Source organism: Phalaenopsis equestris, unplaced genomic scaffold (genome assembly GCF_001263595.1).
Source record: "Phalaenopsis equestris unplaced genomic scaffold, ASM126359v1 Scaffold000413, whole genome shotgun sequence".
In the NCBI taxonomy this organism is placed as follows: domain Eukaryota; kingdom Viridiplantae; phylum Streptophyta; class Magnoliopsida; order Asparagales; family Orchidaceae; genus Phalaenopsis; species Phalaenopsis equestris.
The window spans coordinates 108,812-128,593 of NW_018164854.1; the positions used below are offsets into that span (position 1 = coordinate 108,812).

General features: G+C 33.5%; 1 protein-coding gene across 1 annotated transcript in view; it reads right to left on the bottom strand.

Moving 5' to 3' along the window:
- LOC110027083 (putative glucuronosyltransferase PGSIP8) overlaps window positions 1-1,088 on the bottom strand; it is a 4,427-nt gene extending 3,339 nt beyond the window's left edge. The window contains exon 1 of the mRNA XM_020728360.1: window positions 484-1,088. Within this exon, the coding sequence (XP_020584019.1) occupies window positions 484-758 (275 nt within the window). The 5' untranslated portion in view covers window positions 759-1,088. The remainder of the gene's footprint in view (window positions 1-483) is intronic.
- Window positions 1,089-19,782: the final 18,694 nt, after the last annotated feature.

The window sequence follows — 19,782 nt, forward strand, 5'->3', positions numbered from 1 at the left end:
TTAGCTTAAATTACAAAGCAGATCTCTTTCTAGAAAAGCAAAACGGAAACCGAAGCATCCTGAGGTAGAAAAAGAAAATCCGAGGATTATGACAAGGTCGAGGGTGATCCTGCAGCAATTCGTCGTCTTCCTCGCAAATACCTAGCTAAATCTCTAAATATCACCGGGGAACATAAAAAAAAAGCAATTAAACTAATCAGAAGCCGTGCAGCCAGACCGGCCGGCCGACGCGTACGATATGAACCTCAAGATTAAACTTCGTGGTTTTACTTTTCACTAAAAAAAAATTAAAAATTTGAGGCAAATTCAATTCATTTCACCGGTTCCTCCGCCATTAGAAAGCACAATTATTTTTGTCCTCTCGTCCAAAAAAGGGGGAAAAATCCATAAGCGGAATCAACCGAATCCCCAGAACATACATCAAAAGGAATATACTATGAGAATTTAAAAGGGGGGACAAAAACAAAGGGAGAAGAAACGTACATGGCCTGAACCCATTCAATCGGGACATCAACAGAAGCAATGACGACAAGATCGGCATCAACCCTAAGTTTCGAAAGGGATCTCATCATCACCCTCGTCGCGACATAAAACTCATAGTCTCGCGGCGTACCCATATACATCATCGCAGCGTACGCATGCCGCTTCGGCCCAACGGCTACCATTTCCGCGGGCGTGTTCCCCGCCGCCGCAGGCCACGCCAAAAGCACCAAAACAAGCGCAATCGACAAGGCGGATCTCCACCCCCGTCCCTCCATAATCCCAAGTTCAAATCTCCCAAATCAAAGCAAGGATAAACAGGACTAGTAGTTCTGAGCAACGACAGATCAGATCCCCTCTTCAGGCACCTCTCTACTCACTCGCATTCCAGGATCTCCGGTGTTTCACCTCGAAATCTCCGCCGCTGGTAAGCGAAACTCCGATCAACTCCGGCCGGCGATCATTGCCTGGCCAATGGTCGGAGGTACGCCGTAGGAGATAGAATAGGAAAGTGCGCGACTTTTTTCCTTGGGGCGGCCGAGTCCCGAGCGTAGTGGCGACCACCGAGCAGTGCCCTAAAAAGCTTTAGCAGACGGAATTGCTTTGTGGATCGTGAAGGGCGCATATATAGCAGTGGAGCGACTTTTCTTTTTTTTTTTTTTTTTTTTTTTTAAAGGATTGAGGATATGAATAAAATAATAAAATAAAATAATAAATTAATTTGGAAAATACATTGGTCCCATTGGCCGTCATGAGCCTGCTCGACCGAGTCGCACTTGTACGCATAATGCGTGTTGCAAATTATGCGACGCCTCGCGTATATCTATTCTACACAACTCATATTAAAACACTGGAAAACTTGGAACTGATAGTTTTGTATATATATATATATAATTTTTAATATTATATCTCACATTACTTGCGGTCAGTATATACAAAATATTCAAAGAAAAATAAATTTAACAGCCCCTCGTTAAAATCTCTAGTATCTTTTCTCACCCGATGCTACTTATCCTTCGCTCGTGAGCTTTGACTAGTTCCATGTAAGTGCTAAAAGTCTCGCCGCGCCAATCCATATAACACATTATGAAGCAAGGAAGAAAAGCTTTTGTATTCACTTGGTAAAGAGAAGTGCTTAATATTGAAATATTATCAAACTTCTAAGTACTTGTGATACATCATAGGCAAATTTTCGTTATACGACATAAATTTTGAGGCATGACATTGATCTCGAGACAATTATTTGAGCAAATAACTATCAAATTTGAATTTAGAGTCAACCAGAGCCTTGATTTCAACAAACTTACACTCAAACTGATCGGATCGACGAGATAGACCCAATGATATGAAAATTAGTTAAATATGAGTCAAATCAAGCTCAGATCAAGTCATTAAACTGCTTTTGAAAGTTTTTTTGGACACATTCAAAAGGTCAAATTGATGTCGAATCTAGTGATTTTATAGTTGATTTGAGCGTCTCGATAAGACAAATCCAATGATTTTAAGATAGCTCAATTTTGACATTGTTAATGTTCTCAAATGTCCATCAAACAACGTCCGATCGAGGGAACCTCTCTGGATCGTCTGATCAAAGTGGTTTATATTCATGCATTAATCACACTCAAAACTCTATAAATAGAGCCCCATCCATTTCATGAGAATAGGAAGAAAAGTTGAGGCTTGAAGAAGAGCTTGAAGGTTTGAGAATGAGTTGAAGTCCAATGCGACTTTTGCCGCCGACGACCACTGCCGACCACCGTCAACCATTATCGACCCCCACTTGTTGACCGTCATTAATCATCATCGATCGCTCTCATTCCTTACAACAATTTCACCCGCACGTTGACGTTGTAATTTGGAAGACTTTGTAGCACTTTTCTGCATGTACGATAAAGGGTCTCTGTAATTGTCAACTTAAAGTAGATTTTTACAATTGGTTCACGTCCCATGGTCTTTTCTCTTTAAGGATTTTCCACGTAACAACGTTCGGTGCCACTACTGATTGTCTTTTTTATTGTAGTGTGTGTTGAATTCTTGTGCAACGCTAAGACGATAATCTATTAAGCTATCCCTTCAAATTTTCAAGTACACATCAACTTGTATCTCTCAAAGATGACCATGTAGGTCCAGGCATTGGGTCGCATTCCCTTCCCCATCATATCAATCTTGTATTTTCATGTCTCTCGAAATTTAGAGTCCTTCGCAAGCATTCATTTGAAGGTGCAGAGGCGGGTTTTCCAGCGGGGTTTAATGTTAACAGAGTGCTACTTGACATAATATTGAAGTTTAGGTTTGAGAAATACAATGTTAGTAGTTGTCAAAAGGGAAAAAATGTGACAAACTAAAATTGATAGTGTGATTGATATCAAATGATGTTCATTCTGTTTAATATTGAAATATTATGATATATATATTGGCATCTTTAACGATAGATTAGTAAGTTTTGGCTATTATTTCTTATGACTTGATACATAACATTTGATTATAACTTTAACATTGAATTTGTATGAAGCCTTTGATATCATTTATGATGAAAATTAATTTCTCGTCATTTCACTTCTCTTATAAGGTGAGGTTGTATGCTCCACCATGTAATCATTCTCGATTCTATATATATGCTGTTAGCCCAACATATAACACTTTTTTAAGTTGGATTTATAAGACTTATATTAGAGCCACTCAAAGGATTAAGAAATGCTAGTCATTTATACTATCAATCTACATAATCAACCTGAACTTCATCAACATAAATGCCTCAATTCTATTTGATGCATTGAGCAAATTTATATGTTCTTTTTTTAGCTTTCCCCTAACAAACATATTTATGAGTATCATTTACATTATTTTGTTGAGTTGTAACCTCATGACCACATCTACATCCCTGGAGGACTCATCTCTTGTATGCTCGCGAACAGCTCGTGTTCGGCTCGTTTTAGTCGAACACGAACAACTCTTTATTCGCTCGTGTTCGGCTCGTTTTAACTCGAAATAAAAAAAATATATATATATAATTTTTTTTATATAATAATATATTTAAAATGTAACTGCTTGTTTGGTAATGTGATTATTCGTTTTTTTTTTGCATTCATTTGGTCCAGGTTCTAATCCAACACTTTACATTTGTTTTCTCGGTTTAATTTTAACGAGCCAATTTCGAGTCGAACACAAGCTGAACACGAACATGAATATTTAAATCGAGCCGAACACGAACACACTGTTCACGAGTCGGTTTCGAACACGAGCCGATTTCAAACACGAACAATTTTGAACGAGCCGAACATGAGCCAAGCCTGAACTCGCTCAACCTCGACTCGCTTCCAACCCTAGTGATATTCTATCGTTTGGTCGCCTCTTATCTAGGCCGGCTAAGTTTAGTTAACTTGACTCGAATGAGTTGGCTCGATCCACCGAGCACAATCTGTAGGATTCAATTAGTTGACCGAAGCCAATTAGATATCTTCAATCCTTAATGAAGAGCTTTTGGGCCTTTGTTGTAGGTTTCAAAGTGCTTTACTAAGCTGGCTTTTCCATTGGATCGGCTCTCCTATGAGGTAAGTTGTTGCATTGAATCAGCTTCCCTTTGGATGGCTAGCGAGAAGCTCTTCCAGCTGATTTCTATAGGAATTGCTTTTATTCGGATTGCTTAATCCTTTTTTTTCGTAAACCGTTGTGCTTGATCAGCTTTAACCTAGTTGATTGGACTCATCCGGCTCGGCTAATCCGACCTAAAGGACTTGACTCATCTGGCTTGACTGGTCTGACCTTGTGGACCTAACAAACTATTTACTCGAGATCATTTTGTCACGTTCTTCTCTTCAGAACCACAAGTTCTTTATGAGATCTTGATGACACCTTTTTTATGTACATTAGGTTTTATTTTCAAAGATATAAATGTTTAATATTCTAATTAAATCTTTATTTAGTATGTAGTCGCAATAAACTTAAAAAGTTTGTCTTAAAGTTGCTCCAAAAATCTGATGAGCTTCCAGTTCATTAAATTTTATTTAATTTCCATTGATTGGCGGACTTCTAATTCCAGTGTTTGAGGGCCCAATTTAACTATTTATAATATCTTGGACTTGGCATAAAATACATATTTTAGAACCAAAAATTATTTCTTAAAAATATAAATTTATAATAAATAAATAAATTCTAAGAAGTTCGTCTGTCATGCAGCCCCACTAACTTAGGAATTCTTTCATTGTCTTTGGGTTGTGTGTGAATATATATATATAATATACTTATATTTATATATTCATATATATAAATGAAAAATATGTCAGCACGAATCTTAAGATAAATAAACAACTCGGAAGAAATATATAAACGATCGAACGTAACAGTTGATGACCGTTTTAAATGAAGATTGGCGAAGAAGGCGTGTAGTTCAAGCGATCGGAGAACACTCCAGAGGATCTCTCACATGGAAGCAATCAGCCCTTAGGTCGATCGGCAAGAAGCACCCTTTCGGATCAAAGACAGACGAAGTCAAGGCTTAGCAGACAGTCGGCGAACTTCCTACTAGTTGAATCAGTCATCTGGTATTATTTACCTCTGTAATTACCAGAAGACCCCTCTCAAAAATCAATGATGAGGGGACTGATATATAATTTTGTAAAATTAGGGAAATATTCTTATAAATAGTGTGTCCTCGTCATGAATGAAGGTCACACTCTCTTTCATTGTTCTCTATTGTGCTCTCTCCACCTTCCTCATCATTCCTAGATGTGTTACACAAGGAAAAAAGGAATATCATGTAAATGTAGAACGCTCTTTACCTCATATGTGTTACACAAGGAAAAAAGGAATATCATGTAAACTACTTTAACAAGATAATATAAGTTGTTTTTGATTTTTATAAGCTTGTTGGGATCAAACACCACAAGATGCAATTAAATATTTGAATTTAAAGTATTTTATGGCGATATTTTTAAACAAGCTAACTCATGAGCTGAAGAATTGAGTGGAGGCTGACTCAAAATTCACTAATTAGCACATGAAAGTCAACTCCTAAATTATTAATCGTTGACCTCTAGCCGGCTCATAAATCAACTTATTGCACCATCAGTGTCATGACACATGAACTTCAATTGATCAAGTTCTCATCAATCATCAAAAGCTTTAGGGATGTGCATAATAATAGAATTAAAGCTGAGTTTGACTGGGTCAATGCTGGGAGTTTAGTGGAACGATTCGTAATTTGGATAACATAAAATTACTTAATTGCTGATTAACTCGTGCTTTTAAATTAGTGGAAAAACATATCTGCCGTCCGAGGGATCCGGTGGAAGGAAGGTTGGCTCGTTACACAAACTACTGTAATTTTAAATTATATGTGCTTGTGTTTATAATTTAGGAAAATTTACATCCATACGAAATAATATTTATGCATTTACATATCTAATATGCATGCCAAATAATATTTATGTATTTAATTTTAAAAGGATGGTGATTGATGCATGCTAGAAGATTCGTGGTGTTAGAGTAATGAATTATCGTCTTAGCGTTGTACGAAAATCTATTTCTCACTCAGATAACAGAAAAAATAGTAAATAAGGCATCGGTTTTAACGTGGAAAACCAGGAAAGACAAAAAATTGCGGGGTCTTGCATAGTTAAAATGTTTTACTATGAGTTGATTATAGATACAATCTTGTGCCCCACACGTGAGAAATGGTTACATAGTTTCTCGACTTATAACATTCGTGCACAAAGAACTTGTTGCTCCACTGTAGGGACTAGGGAGCGATCACAGTGGAGAGTACAACGTCTTAGGGGTTGGTACGACGTTCGAGATGATGCAGTGTTTCATAGGTTGTTGCGTGCTTCGCAGTGTCGGTTGTTGTATCACACAGTGTTTTACCATAAGGAGTGGGCAGTGATTGATTGTGGTCGGTAACGGTCGACAAGTGGTATCTTCTCCAAGCTTTGATCTTCCTCTGACTCAGAGTCTAGTCCCATTTTTAAGAGTGTGGTAGGGCTCTATTTAAAGTATCTAAATTGCAAACAGGGAAGGAATACGAATCACTCTAGTCGGACAATATGAGGAGATTCCCTTGATCGAACAGTATTTAGCATATTTTTAATTACATTAATGATATACGTCATGATTGAATGATATTGGGCTCTTAGGATTTGTCTTGTTGAGACGCTCGATTGAACTATGATACTCTCATATTCAAAATTTGTTTGACATTTCAATTATGCATTAAAAGTTTTTAAATATAATTTAATGATTTGATTTTGGTTTGATTTGACTCAGATTGGACCCGTTTTGGTTTGTTGAGTTCGTCTTATCGAGTCAGTCAATTTGACTGTAAATTTACTTATATCAATGTTCTGGATGACATTTAATTGAAGTTTGAATATTTCATGCTCAAATAATTATCTCTAAATTTGTGTCAAATGATAGAAATTCTTTGGTGGCGTATCAACGAGTGTATAAATTTTATGTTAATATTTTGAGTGGTATGCGTGTGAATATAAATGTTTAGATGTTAGAAATGTAAATTCATAGGAATTGTGTGGTATTTATGTAAATGCCCCACATATGTATTATTAACCATTAACTAGTTGCTAGATTTTTCATTCAGTTTTCTTTCATTGTTCCCTAAACAAAATAATAAATAGCGGCTTTTTTTGAAAAAATGCGATGGGTTCAAGATTGAATTGAATTGAATTGAATGTGAAAGTTACACATATTGATGAATTGGTCCACCAATCATGAACATTTGTGGACCAAGTCAACGGGCAAATGATTCAAATTAAGTGTACGTAACATAGCATGAATTCCCACTTGATGAAGACTTTTGACCCATTAGTTCATGAGTCATAAGTCAGTAAGTCATGCAAATCATAATATTTATGATTAGATTTTAACGTTTGTATGACAATCATATGTATTTTTTTGAATTTGCATAAGGTACAAATAAGATCATTTTACATTATTTTGATCGATTAATAGAATGGAGTGGACGAGATGTTTTACTCGATGATTGGATGTTTTCTTCCACATCGAAAGATTTCTTGATCGAAGCTCGCGGACCAAAAAGTAATAATAATAAAAATAAAATGAAAGAGACCGAAGAGGCAAGGCTTTGGTTATCCAAGAAAGATAGGTTAAAAATTTAATATTTTTAATTGTAACCATTGGATGAGGGATATTTGATTTGATTATTTATTTTATTTTTTTTGTATGGATTGGAAGTGTTTTCATCTATCATCATTTATACAACTTTTAGAAATCCTTGCTTTTTAAAAGGTGGATTTTTTATTATAAGTTTTTGTCATGATAATAAGGATCATGATATGCTTAAACCCTAAGTGTGCATTTGAGGAAAATATACATCCTTTCGATGAGCAAATATTCGATGCTCGGCTCACTGTGTCCTTGTAGTTAGTATAGTCTTTGTTAAATATTTAATTTTCATAGCTGCATGAAATCTGCTATTTTAAGTATATTTGTCCCCTTGATAATAATTGATTGATATTTTGGTCGCTTAACAGTATGTTCACCAGTGAGACTTTTAACTTGCATCTATCTTTTAAAAGACATAAAATGTAAGCTTTATCGTCATTTCTTGATTTGTAAATCAAAATTTCCTAAAAATATAGTATAAGCACTAACATGATTTTAACAAGTGGATCATCAATGATGTTGCATTGCATCTATAGAATTAACACATCCATATGAAGCTTGTGCAAAATCATCATTGTCTTCTTATGATTACAAAATAAGACTTCATTTTCAAGTTTATCATGGGCAGATCCTTTATTTATTAATGCTATAGTATTCATAGTATCGAACAAGTCGTATAAGTTTCTTTTATTTATTGAATAAAGACATTGCTACCAGTAGATCATCATTAACAGTCATTTAGGTCAATCATGATGCATGAGAACCCATTGAGACAACCCAAGTGAGTTCTTCTTCATCAACTCTATAGTGCTCATAGTATCGAGTGATTCAAATATGCATTTTCTATTTATTGAACAAAATCATCGACACCATTAGACCATCATTATATGTCATTTAGGACAATCTTAATACAATATATCACAGCGAGACAATTGAGGAATGAAATCACTTAGATTGATGCTTCATCCAATTGAGAGTGTCAAGATAACGAGTTCTGACAAAAAAATATGAAAAATGCTCCTCTTGAAATAATTAATAAATTGTATGATTTATACATTCTAGATAATATTAGAAGAATTCATAGAAGTATTCTAGAGATTTAGTCCTTTTTGTCAAATCTTTAATTAAATCTCTTTAGTGTTCTACCATTGTAAATTGCTCTTTAAACCTCTGAATAATTGTGCACCATTATTCCCAAGTTTAATAGTTGATAGCTATTATCAGTGGCCATATTCAACGTCCAACATCAATGTTTTCATTTGTTATTACCTTTAGTATGTTGCATGTCTTTGACTAACAACAACGCTCTAAATCTACTACTTCCAATCAACAACATGACTATCAATGACAAATGCATGCCAATAACATCAATGCCATCAATGCACGCTCGCCTTTGATTGATAAAGTTAATAGTCATCGCTATTAAAGATAAACACATATAGTTTAAAAATCATATTTACTCACATTTCATTCAAATATTTAATATCACATTAAAAATGATATTATCATCACTTTTTAAAAGTAAAATATATATTTTCATGCATAAATTTATAACATTAAAGGAATGTAAATATGAAAATTTAGATGTTAGATATGTAAATAAGTACAAAATTGTGTGCTTATTTTCCTAAAAATAAATTAAAAAAGAAAAAAAGGGCGATTATACAGGCCACCCAAAATATTGCTATTTACAAAAAAAAAAATAAAAAAAAATATATTGGTATTTTAAATAAAAAAATATTGCTATTTCAATTTAATCAAAACTATAATAATTTGATTAAAAAAAATATATTGGTATTTCAATTTAATCAAAACTATAATAATTTGATTATGACACTTAAATGTATTGATTTTATAGTTCAAAAAATCATTTAGTTACTTGATTTATAAATAGTATTGTTTTCTGTGTTTGGTATGTCCCGAGAAAAAAATATATGAGAAAAGGTCAACGCGCTCTACTAAATAAGAGACTAAAAAGCTTACGCAGAGGAACTCATCTCCTTCCACCATATTTCCTTCTGTAGTGACGGAGACACGCGATTCGTCTGCAACAGCATGCGTGGGCCCACGGTTCCCCCACTCGGTTTTGACCGCCACGTCGGATTTGGGAAGCTTCCATCGCATGCCAGGCTCGATTAGTAAGCGCGCTGCAGCGGCTCTCGTGGGACCCGTCGCCGATTTTTAAACTCCTCATTGAAAAAAACACAAAATAATAAATTGTTTTATTTTCCAGCAAAAAAATAAAAATATAAAATAAAAGTACATCTTTAGTTACCTTATTATAATTTTTTCAATGATCCTCCTAATTTTTATCATATTTTATTAAGTTCTAATTACATTTCTTCTAAGATTTAGAAGAGATTTCATCACTGTTTATTTCATTTAGTATGAAAGGAATAATATAACTTTTAATAATAATTTTAATTATATTAACTCTATTATTCAGAATGATCACTGTAATTGTTGTGTGCTAGAAGATTCACGATGATAGAGTAATGAATTATTAATTTAGCATTACAGATAATTTAACACACGTTTAGATGAAAGAAAACGACTGATAATGATATCAGAAATTTTTACGTGAAAAATCCAAAAAGGGAAAAATCATGTAACAAGTCAAAACTGAAGAGTTTCACTGTGGAAAGATGATCACAGTTATAACCAGTTGTCCCACATGCTGGAAATGGTTACTAAGTTTCCCAATGAACAATGTCGACTAGCTGATGAATTTGTTACTACGAATGGATGACGACTGATAATGATTGGCGGTGTCTAGTCGGTGGTAATTGACGACGTTAGACGATGGACGACGAAGATTGGCGGTGATCAACCATGATCGACAGAAATTAGTGGTGATCGACGACGATCAACGGTGGTCAAAAAAGATCAGTGGTGGTCGATGAAGGTTGACAGTGGTCGATGGTGATCGACAATAGTTGGCGACCGTTAGCGGTGGTCAACGAAGATCAGTGGTGGTCGACGACAGTCGGTGGCGGTGGCACCAAACTTAAGTTTTTTTATCTAAGTTTCAAGCTCTTCCTTAAATCTAAAGCTCTCCTCCCCCCTCATGAGAGAGAGTGGTGTGTTCTATTTATAGAGTTTCAGGTGTAATTAATACAAGAATATGAACCACTTTGGTGGCGGTGGTATTAGACTTCAGTTCTTCCTCTAATCTTCAAGCTCTTCCTCAAATCTCAAGTTCTCCTCCCCCCTTATGAGAGAGAGGGGTGGGCTCTAATTACAGAGCTACGGGTGTAATTAATACAGGAATATGAACAACTTTAATCATACAGTTCAAAAAGCTTACTTTGATCAGACGATGTTTGATGGACATTTGAGTGCCTTAATAATGTCGGAATTGAGTAATATCGGGCTTGTTAGATTTGCCTTTTCGATAAGCTAGAGTCAACTATAAGCTCGCCAGATTCAACTTTTGTTTGACCTTCCAAATATGCTAAAAAAGCTTTCAAAAGTGGTTTAATGGTTTGATCTGAAGTTCATTTGGATTGGATTTGACTGATTTTGGTATAATTGGGTCTGTCTCGTCGAGCTGGTCATTTTGACTATAAGTTTGTTAAAATTTAAGCATTGAATGACTTTTTATTAAGGTTTAAATATTTTTTGCTCAAAAGATTATCTTGAGATCCAAATCATGCCTCAAAATTCGTGTTGGATGATGGATTTGTTGATGACGTATCAAAAATATAACTATTAAAAGCAGGTATTGGAAATTCAAATAAAATTTACCTGATAATATTGTTGATTTTTTATGTATTATTGTTTAATTTTCATTTATTTCCTTATGATATTTGGTTGATTCATTGTTTCTTTTCCACTGGTGGTTTTGGTTTTTGATATCTTTTAGATAAGCCTTTTGTTTCTGTTTAACTGCTTTGGAACTTTTGGTTTCCTCAACTTCTTGTGATTGATCATCTTGTTCATTTCATTCCTTTTGGTATATATATTTTTATTTGCTAAATCTTTTTCTGAAGGCGTTTGCAAGCTAGATTCTTCGGTTTTATGATGATATATCTTATTTTGCCTTGTTCATTTCATTCCTTTTGGTATACAAATGTTTATTTGCTAAAACTTTTTATGAAGGCGTTTGCGAGCTGGATTCTTCGGTTTTATGATGATATATCTTATTTTGCATATTTGCCTTGGTATTGCTTTTGGTTTGCTGTATATTGGTTGCCTTGGTGGTGCTTTTGGTATTGACTGATTGTTAGGTAAGTCCCGAGCTCATTTATCATTTGTCATTCATCATTTCTCATTAATCTTCATCTCTTTTATTTTTGTTTTTTGCTTTCTTATGCTTTAATTTTGTTATTTGATTCCTATTATTTGTTGGTGTAGTCATTTTCTTCTCTTTCTCTAGTTTGATTTTTCAGGTGAGAATTGATGGAGCAGACGATTTTTACTAGATGCCTGAAGTACTATTACTTACTGATGATGTTTGTTGGTGATACATGTTTGCTTTGTGTCTTGCTGATGGGAGTTTGCTGGTAGCTTGGTTTCTTCCTCTTCTTTGTTATCGAAGTTTGTTGATGTTTGTTATTTGTTAGATGCATCTTTTCTGTTGTATTTAGATTGTTTTTCTTTTTAGTGTGAGTTGTAATGATGTTTATGATTGTAATTATCTTTTTTTATCAATAAAATTTCAAGTTGCCCTCAATTTTCCCCCAATAATAATAAAAAAAAACTAATATTTAATATTACGATCTAATATATGCTCCAAGTGGAAAGCCGTTGCCAGATTTAAGGATTTTATAAGAATATGTGATACGCACGTTTATTATTAAAAAAACTATATTTATTTAACTTTTATTATGTACAAAATAATCATCCAAATAAATTTTTTTTTAAATTATACCGTTGAGAATTTTGATTAAAAAAAAGAGGAGTTGGGTTTTATTATAAATTTTAATATTTGAATAATAATTAAAAATATGCAAAATGATGATTGTTTTGTAAATAACGATGTTTAAAATATGCAGTAATGATATTTCTTATATATATACACATCTAAATAAAAAATAAAAAATAAAAAAATGTATAAATACATATAGCTTTATATAAAATTAATTTTTACATTATATTTAATAAATGTCAGACTTGCGTAAGAATTAGAGCGTTGAAGGATGAGAGAGAGAGAGATAGCAGTGGCACTGTATTGAATAAAAATTGCACAACATTTATTGATGAAATGAACCGCCTATTTATAAGAATGAGCTTATACAATTATATGTTATGCCCTTAAAGTTTGTAGGTACATCGGGGGCATCTTAGTCTGTACATAATTTTGGTTTGTGGGGTCCACGGATGTGGCCGGTTATTGACCTTCGAGCCAGGTGGCTATAGAGTCGGGTCACTATAAGATCAAGCAACTGCGTGGCTGGTGGTTCTGTGATTATTTGCCGAAAATCCACATCAGTCATCCTGAAGTTGAACGTTTCGTTTCCTCTTCCTGATCTATTGGGAGGCGACAGGCTCGTCTGAACGGGCCTGATCCACTGGATTTTTCGGAGGTGATCCTTCTTTTATCAATTAGGGGTGCCTCATCTCTACGATAAGGGGAATTGACCGGTTAATCATGTGGTCTGAGAGCATCCATGGTAGGCTAGGTGAGCCCACACCAACTATTTTTTTTCTTGGTGATTCGTGCTAACATATTATTTATGTACAATAAATAAACATAATAAAGAAAAACTATTTAGAATATAGAATAGTTTCATGTCACTTTTAAGAATAAAAATTTCTTATTTATATTTGATTCCACGTTATGCTTCCATGGCAACATATCCATCATTCATTTAATGCATTTACATTCATACCACCTAATTCTTGTGTATTTAAATGTCTGCCACCGAAAGTACTTTCTATATTTATAGCACTCAAATGGTTATGTCACATCAAAACACTGTCAATGTTTAAAATTTATTGACATATCTAACACCTAAAATTTTATATTTACACATAGTGGCTATGATATTTTAATATGTAATATTAAATATTTAAGCGATATGCATGTAAATATGAATATTTAGATGTATAATACATTATATTTAAGCTATATCGTATTTCATTTTCTTTTTAGCAAATAAAACGAGCTATAAATTAAAAAGCCTTCAAGTTTAGTTGGGATTTTGAAAAAAATCATATGACTAAATATATTTTTGATATGAGACTTAAACTCACAATGCTTGAAAAATATTCCTTTGAAAATGACAACAAATCTCCCCTCAGCCTTCGTTGACATTACTACTCTTTTAGCTTGTGCGGAACCAATTTCTTTTTTTTTTTTGAAAAATAAAAATAATTAAATTTTAAAATTTTTTTAATTGTGCTCTTGTTCGAAATCGGCCCGTGTTTGAAATTGGCTCGTGAACAATGTATTCGTATTCGGCTCGATTTAAATACTCGTGTTTGTGTTTGGCTTGAAATTGACTCAGAAAAATTAAATTAAAAAAAAAATAAATGTAAAGTGTGAGATTCGAACCTCGACCAAATGTACACAAAAGAAAACACTAATCACATTATCACACGAGATGTTATGATTTTAACTTAGATATAAATATATATAATACATTATTATATAAATAATATATGTAATATATTATTATATAAATAATTATATATATTTTTAATTTCGAGCTAAAACGAGCCGAACACGAGCGAACAAAGAGTTGTCAGCTCGTTTACTTAATGAACGAGCCGAAAAAAGAGCCGAACACGAGCTACTTCACGAGCCAAACACGAGCTATTCACGAACAACGAGCTTTTTTGACAGCCCTACAAGAAATAAAACGTAAGACATGTGTGTAAGTGTGTGAGAGAGAGAGAGAGAGAGAGAGAGTGTAAGACATGTGTGTAAGAGTGAGAGAGAGAGAGAGAGAGAGAGAGAGAGATCAAAAATTGTATATTATATTGATTGGTGCAGTGGTTGTGGAATTTATATAACGTATGGGATACTTCAAATTCATTTAATGTCAATTTATTTTTCAAATTCAACTTTATGTGCTATTTTGTGAACCAATCAAAGAACAAAAGGGCCAATTATTATAGAACACCACATATATAATATGTATCAAAGTACCTTATTAGTACATGAAATAAAAAAAAAAATCAATAATTAAATTTTGATAAAATAATTATGTTTATTAAATAAAATAAATAAGATTAGTGCCTCTGAAAACAACAATTGAACTCCAAAATCCTACGCTAGGACTAACGAAGGGTTTGACTTCATTAAATTTTAATAGATTTAGCAATTCCTATTAAAAAAATTATTGTTTTTATATGTTTGGGAGCATTTACTTACATACCACTTAATTCTTATGTATTTACGTTTATACCATCCAAATGTTTCATATCACATAAAAAATATCACAATTTTTTTGCTTTTGGTAGCTGAAATACACCCTTTCATGCATAAATAAGGTTACATATATATGTAAAAATAAAAAATTAGGTGTTGGATATGTAAATACATGAGAAATAAGTGGTTGCATGTAAATCTTCCTATTTGTTTTTGCAAACGCCGGCCATTTGACTATATATCTTAATTAATAAACTTTGATAATGTAATCATGCGCTAAGCTGTCTTATTTTATCATAAGAGTATCATTGCCATCCATTTGCAGAAGTCTTCCAAAATGCTAAGATTTGCTCAAATTATTATGGAATATACAGCAAAGAAGCGAACTAAACAACTAAATTAAATATGTATTTAGATTTATTTAGCTTCACGCAAGAAAAGAATTTATATATTTTTTTTAATTTTAATGTTTTCTTTTAATGTTGCTGAAACTTATAGGTGAGTTATTGTGTCATTTCACCAACCAAAGTAAATTTGTGAATAGAATATGTTTTTAAAATAATTAAACTTAATGTAATGTTATATCTTAAAGCAACATAATGTTTAAGTGGGGACTTTGTGTGATGAGTTCGAGTTCATTCGAAGTTCGTTTCCAATAAATTTATGATCAGATGAGTTTTTCGATGATGCTAACACGAAGATGTCAAGAATACGACATCAAATTGACTCTAATTGACATAAATAAAGACCTAAAAAGAATGATTAGAAATTTAACAAGATCAAATATGATTTAGCTGTTTAATTTAGGGCAAATATTAATGTTGAATTTTTTTTAAGGATGTACGGTTATATTGTCTGCGAGTTCATACAACCTCGAAAGATCCTATTTGAGGAGGAGTGTGTGGAAGAAGCTAGTTCAGAATTCTGGCATAATACGGGTAGCTAGTTAGGCATTCTCCAGTAGCTAGTTCAATATTTATACAAAATAGTCCAACATTCTCCGGTAGCTAGTTCAGCATTCTCCTTTAGGTTCTAGTCCCCCTTCATGAATAGGATAATGATCTATTTATAAATTTTGGAAGTGACATCCTTGATAAACATTACACGAATCTGGATCTCTCTATTGGACACCTAAAGTGATTCATTTGATTGAATGTTTTTTTTATGAGTATTTGAATGTTTTAATGATATCAGAATAAGAAGTTCTTGGATTCATTAGATTTATTTCGTAGAAATGCTAGATTTTACTATGAATTTGTTAGATTTGAATATCATTTAGTATTCAAAGTATATCTCAAAGCTTTTTATTATGTTTTAATGCGTGATTTGGGTTCAATTAGACTCCGATAGGGCCATTTTTATGTGATTTATTTTGTCTCATTGAAACATTTTATTAATCATAAATTGGAATGTAGGTATTTCGAAATTTGATTTTTGTAGCTTCCGGTTTAAATATGACCCGAGATCCAAGCGAATTAATATAATTTCAACAGGAGATGTCAATAACTTTTTTTTAACGATAAAGTCAAACATCAATTTTCATCATATAAGCAGCACTGCTAATAGATCTAATAATAAAAGTTAATTCTCATCGTAGAAATTTTTGAATAAAGCAAGACAATGATTTTTTTTTTAAAGGAACCCTAAGAAGAGTATGAAAGTTTTTTTTAGCAATAGTGATTATGGTTGATGCGTGCTAAAAAATTTACAGTGGTAGAGTAACAAATTATCGTCTTAGTATTGTACAAAAGTTCAACACACACACAGATGAAATAGAAAAAAACCGGTGATGACTCCATAAGTTCTTACGTGGAAAACCCGTAAGGGAAAAACCACGGGACCTCACCCAATTGCGAAAATCCACTATTATATGATGATTACAGAAATCCCTTGTCCCACAGACGGGAAAACGTAACTATCTTTTTCAAGGTACAACGTCGACTGACGTTGTTTGGTTGGTGGTGATCGATGACGGTAGGCGGAGGTTGACGACGGTCGGCGGTGGTCGTCGGCGATCGACGACAGTCGACGGTGGTCGATGACAAAGGTCTGCGATGATCGACGACGGAGGTCGGCGGTGGTCGACGACGATTGTAGTGATGTTGAACTGCAGCTTCTCCTTAAGACCTCAGGCTCTCTTTAGACTCCCCCCTTCATGAGAAGGATGTGACTCTATTTATAGTGTTCTGGGTGCAATTAATGCAGGAATATGAACTATTTTGATCGGACAATCCGGAGAACTTCCCTTGATCATATGGTGTTTAATGAACATTTGAGTGCCTTAATGATGTCAGAATTGAGTGATCTTGATCTCGTTGGATTCTTCTTTTCGAGCCGCTCGATTTGAGTATAAACATGTCATATTTGACAGTTGTTTGACTTTCAAAATGTATTCATAAAACTTCTAACTGTAGTTTAATGACTTGATCTAGGCTTGATTTGATTTGGATTGAGCTAGTTTTCATATCATTAGGTCTATCTCATCGAACCGGTCAGTTTGACTATAAGTTTACTGAAGTCAGAGCTCTGGATGACTTTTTTATCAAGATTTGAATGTTTCTTACTTAAAATATCATCTCGAGCCGTGTCATGCCTTGAGATTCGTGTTGGATGATGAAATTTTGTTGGTGGTGTATCAATGGTATAATCATAATCCCTTATATTAAATTTTAGAAATATGCATCTATCTACTACTATTGACCTTTCATTAACATATTTTTCAATTTAGTTTTTCTTGATCATGAATTCCTCAATGACTTGAGCTCTCAGCTTCATACTAATTTCTATAAGTTAAATTAGCATGTTTGTGTTAGTAAGACATTACCTGATCTATATAATGAATATGTTGGATTGTTCAAGTTTTGGTCAATTTAGGTCCAAGTCAAAGTTTTTGACTCATGCAATAAATGAGCGGAGATTGAGTTAAGTATGCTTCGTAAAGTAAATTTCATGCACATTTATCCTTGACATAGCGTTTGAGAGTGCAATTTATCACCGTGAGATCGTAAGTTTGAATAATTCATTGATGTGTGCTAGAAGATTCATGAGTGTTGCGTGAAAATTCATGACAACAGAGTAATATATTATTGTCTCAGTGTTGCGTGAAGATTCAACACACACTCAGATAAAGATTCATGAGTGTTGCGTGAAGATTCAACACACACTCAGATAAAAGAAAAAAACTAATAAAGACAAATAATTTTTAGAAGGAAAACTTATAAAAAGAAAAAAAATCACGGGTCTGACCCAATTGTAAAATTCTATTATAAGTTAATCCATAAACAGGAAAGGGTTACAAAGTTTCCAAAATTACAATGTTAACGTGCATATGAACTTGTCGTAAGGAATGAGCGAAGACCAATAACTATTGGCTGCGTCCAACAAGTAGTGATTGACGATGGTCGGCGGTGGTCGTCGACGACAAAGTGATGCTAGACAATAGTTTCTTCTCAAAGTTTCAAGCTCTTTCTCAAATCTCGAGCACTCTCTGTTTTTTTTCCAAGAGAAGATGAGACTCTATTTATAGAGTTTTGGGTGCAATTAATGCAGAAATATGAAACACTTTAATCAGACGGTTCAGAGAGTTTCCTTTGATCATATAGCATTTAATGGACATTTAAGTGCCCTAATGATGTCAAAACTGGATGATCTTGGACTAGTTTGATTCTTCTCGTTGAGACACACAATTCAAATATAAATTCGTTAAATTTGATTGATATTCATTTGACTTTTCAAATGTGTTGATTTGACTCGGATTGAACCAATTTTGATATCGTTGGTTTCGTCTCATTGAGCGGATTAATTTGACTATAAATTTGTTGAAATCAAACTTCCAGAGGACTTTTTATCAAAATATGAATATTTCTTTCTCAAAGAGGTACATCCAGAGTAATGTCATGCCATGAGATTTGTATCATATGTTAAAAATTAATTAATGTCTTAACTCACATATTATTCTTTGAGCTCGTCTTTTTGCAAGAAAAAAAAAAGTTAAGGAACTTCATATCAAACTCAATTCTAACCCATCAATAGAAAATGACACTACTTATGTCATTATTATTCTCAACATTTCCAACCACAGAGCTAGTCTTCAATATTAAAGCTTCATTGACCAAATAAAGTAGTAGAAGATAATAAAACACAATCCACACATTTGCTTTTAGTGGAGATGAACCACCCCATTCTATCCTCATCTTGAACCGACCACAAGTCCTAAATGTTATCTCATGATTTCGGCGCATATTTTTCCATGACAACTTTACATGACTCTAAAGTTTGCATTTTCCACCAAATTAAATGGCCATTTTTGCACAATATGCATATCTTAGTCAGCAAGTAATAAATGTGATTCAAGTCAATTTATATGAGTTTGATTATGCTTTATTTAATTTGATTGTGCTAAATATGCTTTTTCTACTCGTTCGAATTAACAACTTTTTTTTTATATGTTGGATTAAAATATAATTAGCTGATTTTATATTTAACATCCATGTTATCTTGTGTTAAAATAATGATTTTAGGAATGTAGAAAGCGTTGTTCGCATACTTTGTATAGAATAAAAAATAAATAAAAACAAATGAAGCTGTATAAAATATCATTTATGGTGCGTATGGGGCAGCTTATTTGCTGCGGCATGGTTTGAAACCACTGTTTCGTGTGTTTGGATAATACTTTGCTGCAGCTTATTTAGAAAATTTTATAAATCACGAGCCGCGGGTTCAATATTGAGGCCCTTTCTTTGTTTGTAAAAATTTATTGTGATGTCTTTGGGGATTTTCGTGAACCCTTACTGTTGTGCCCTAACTCCTCCTCCTCTCGCAATTGTCAACTCCCCCTCGGACAATCC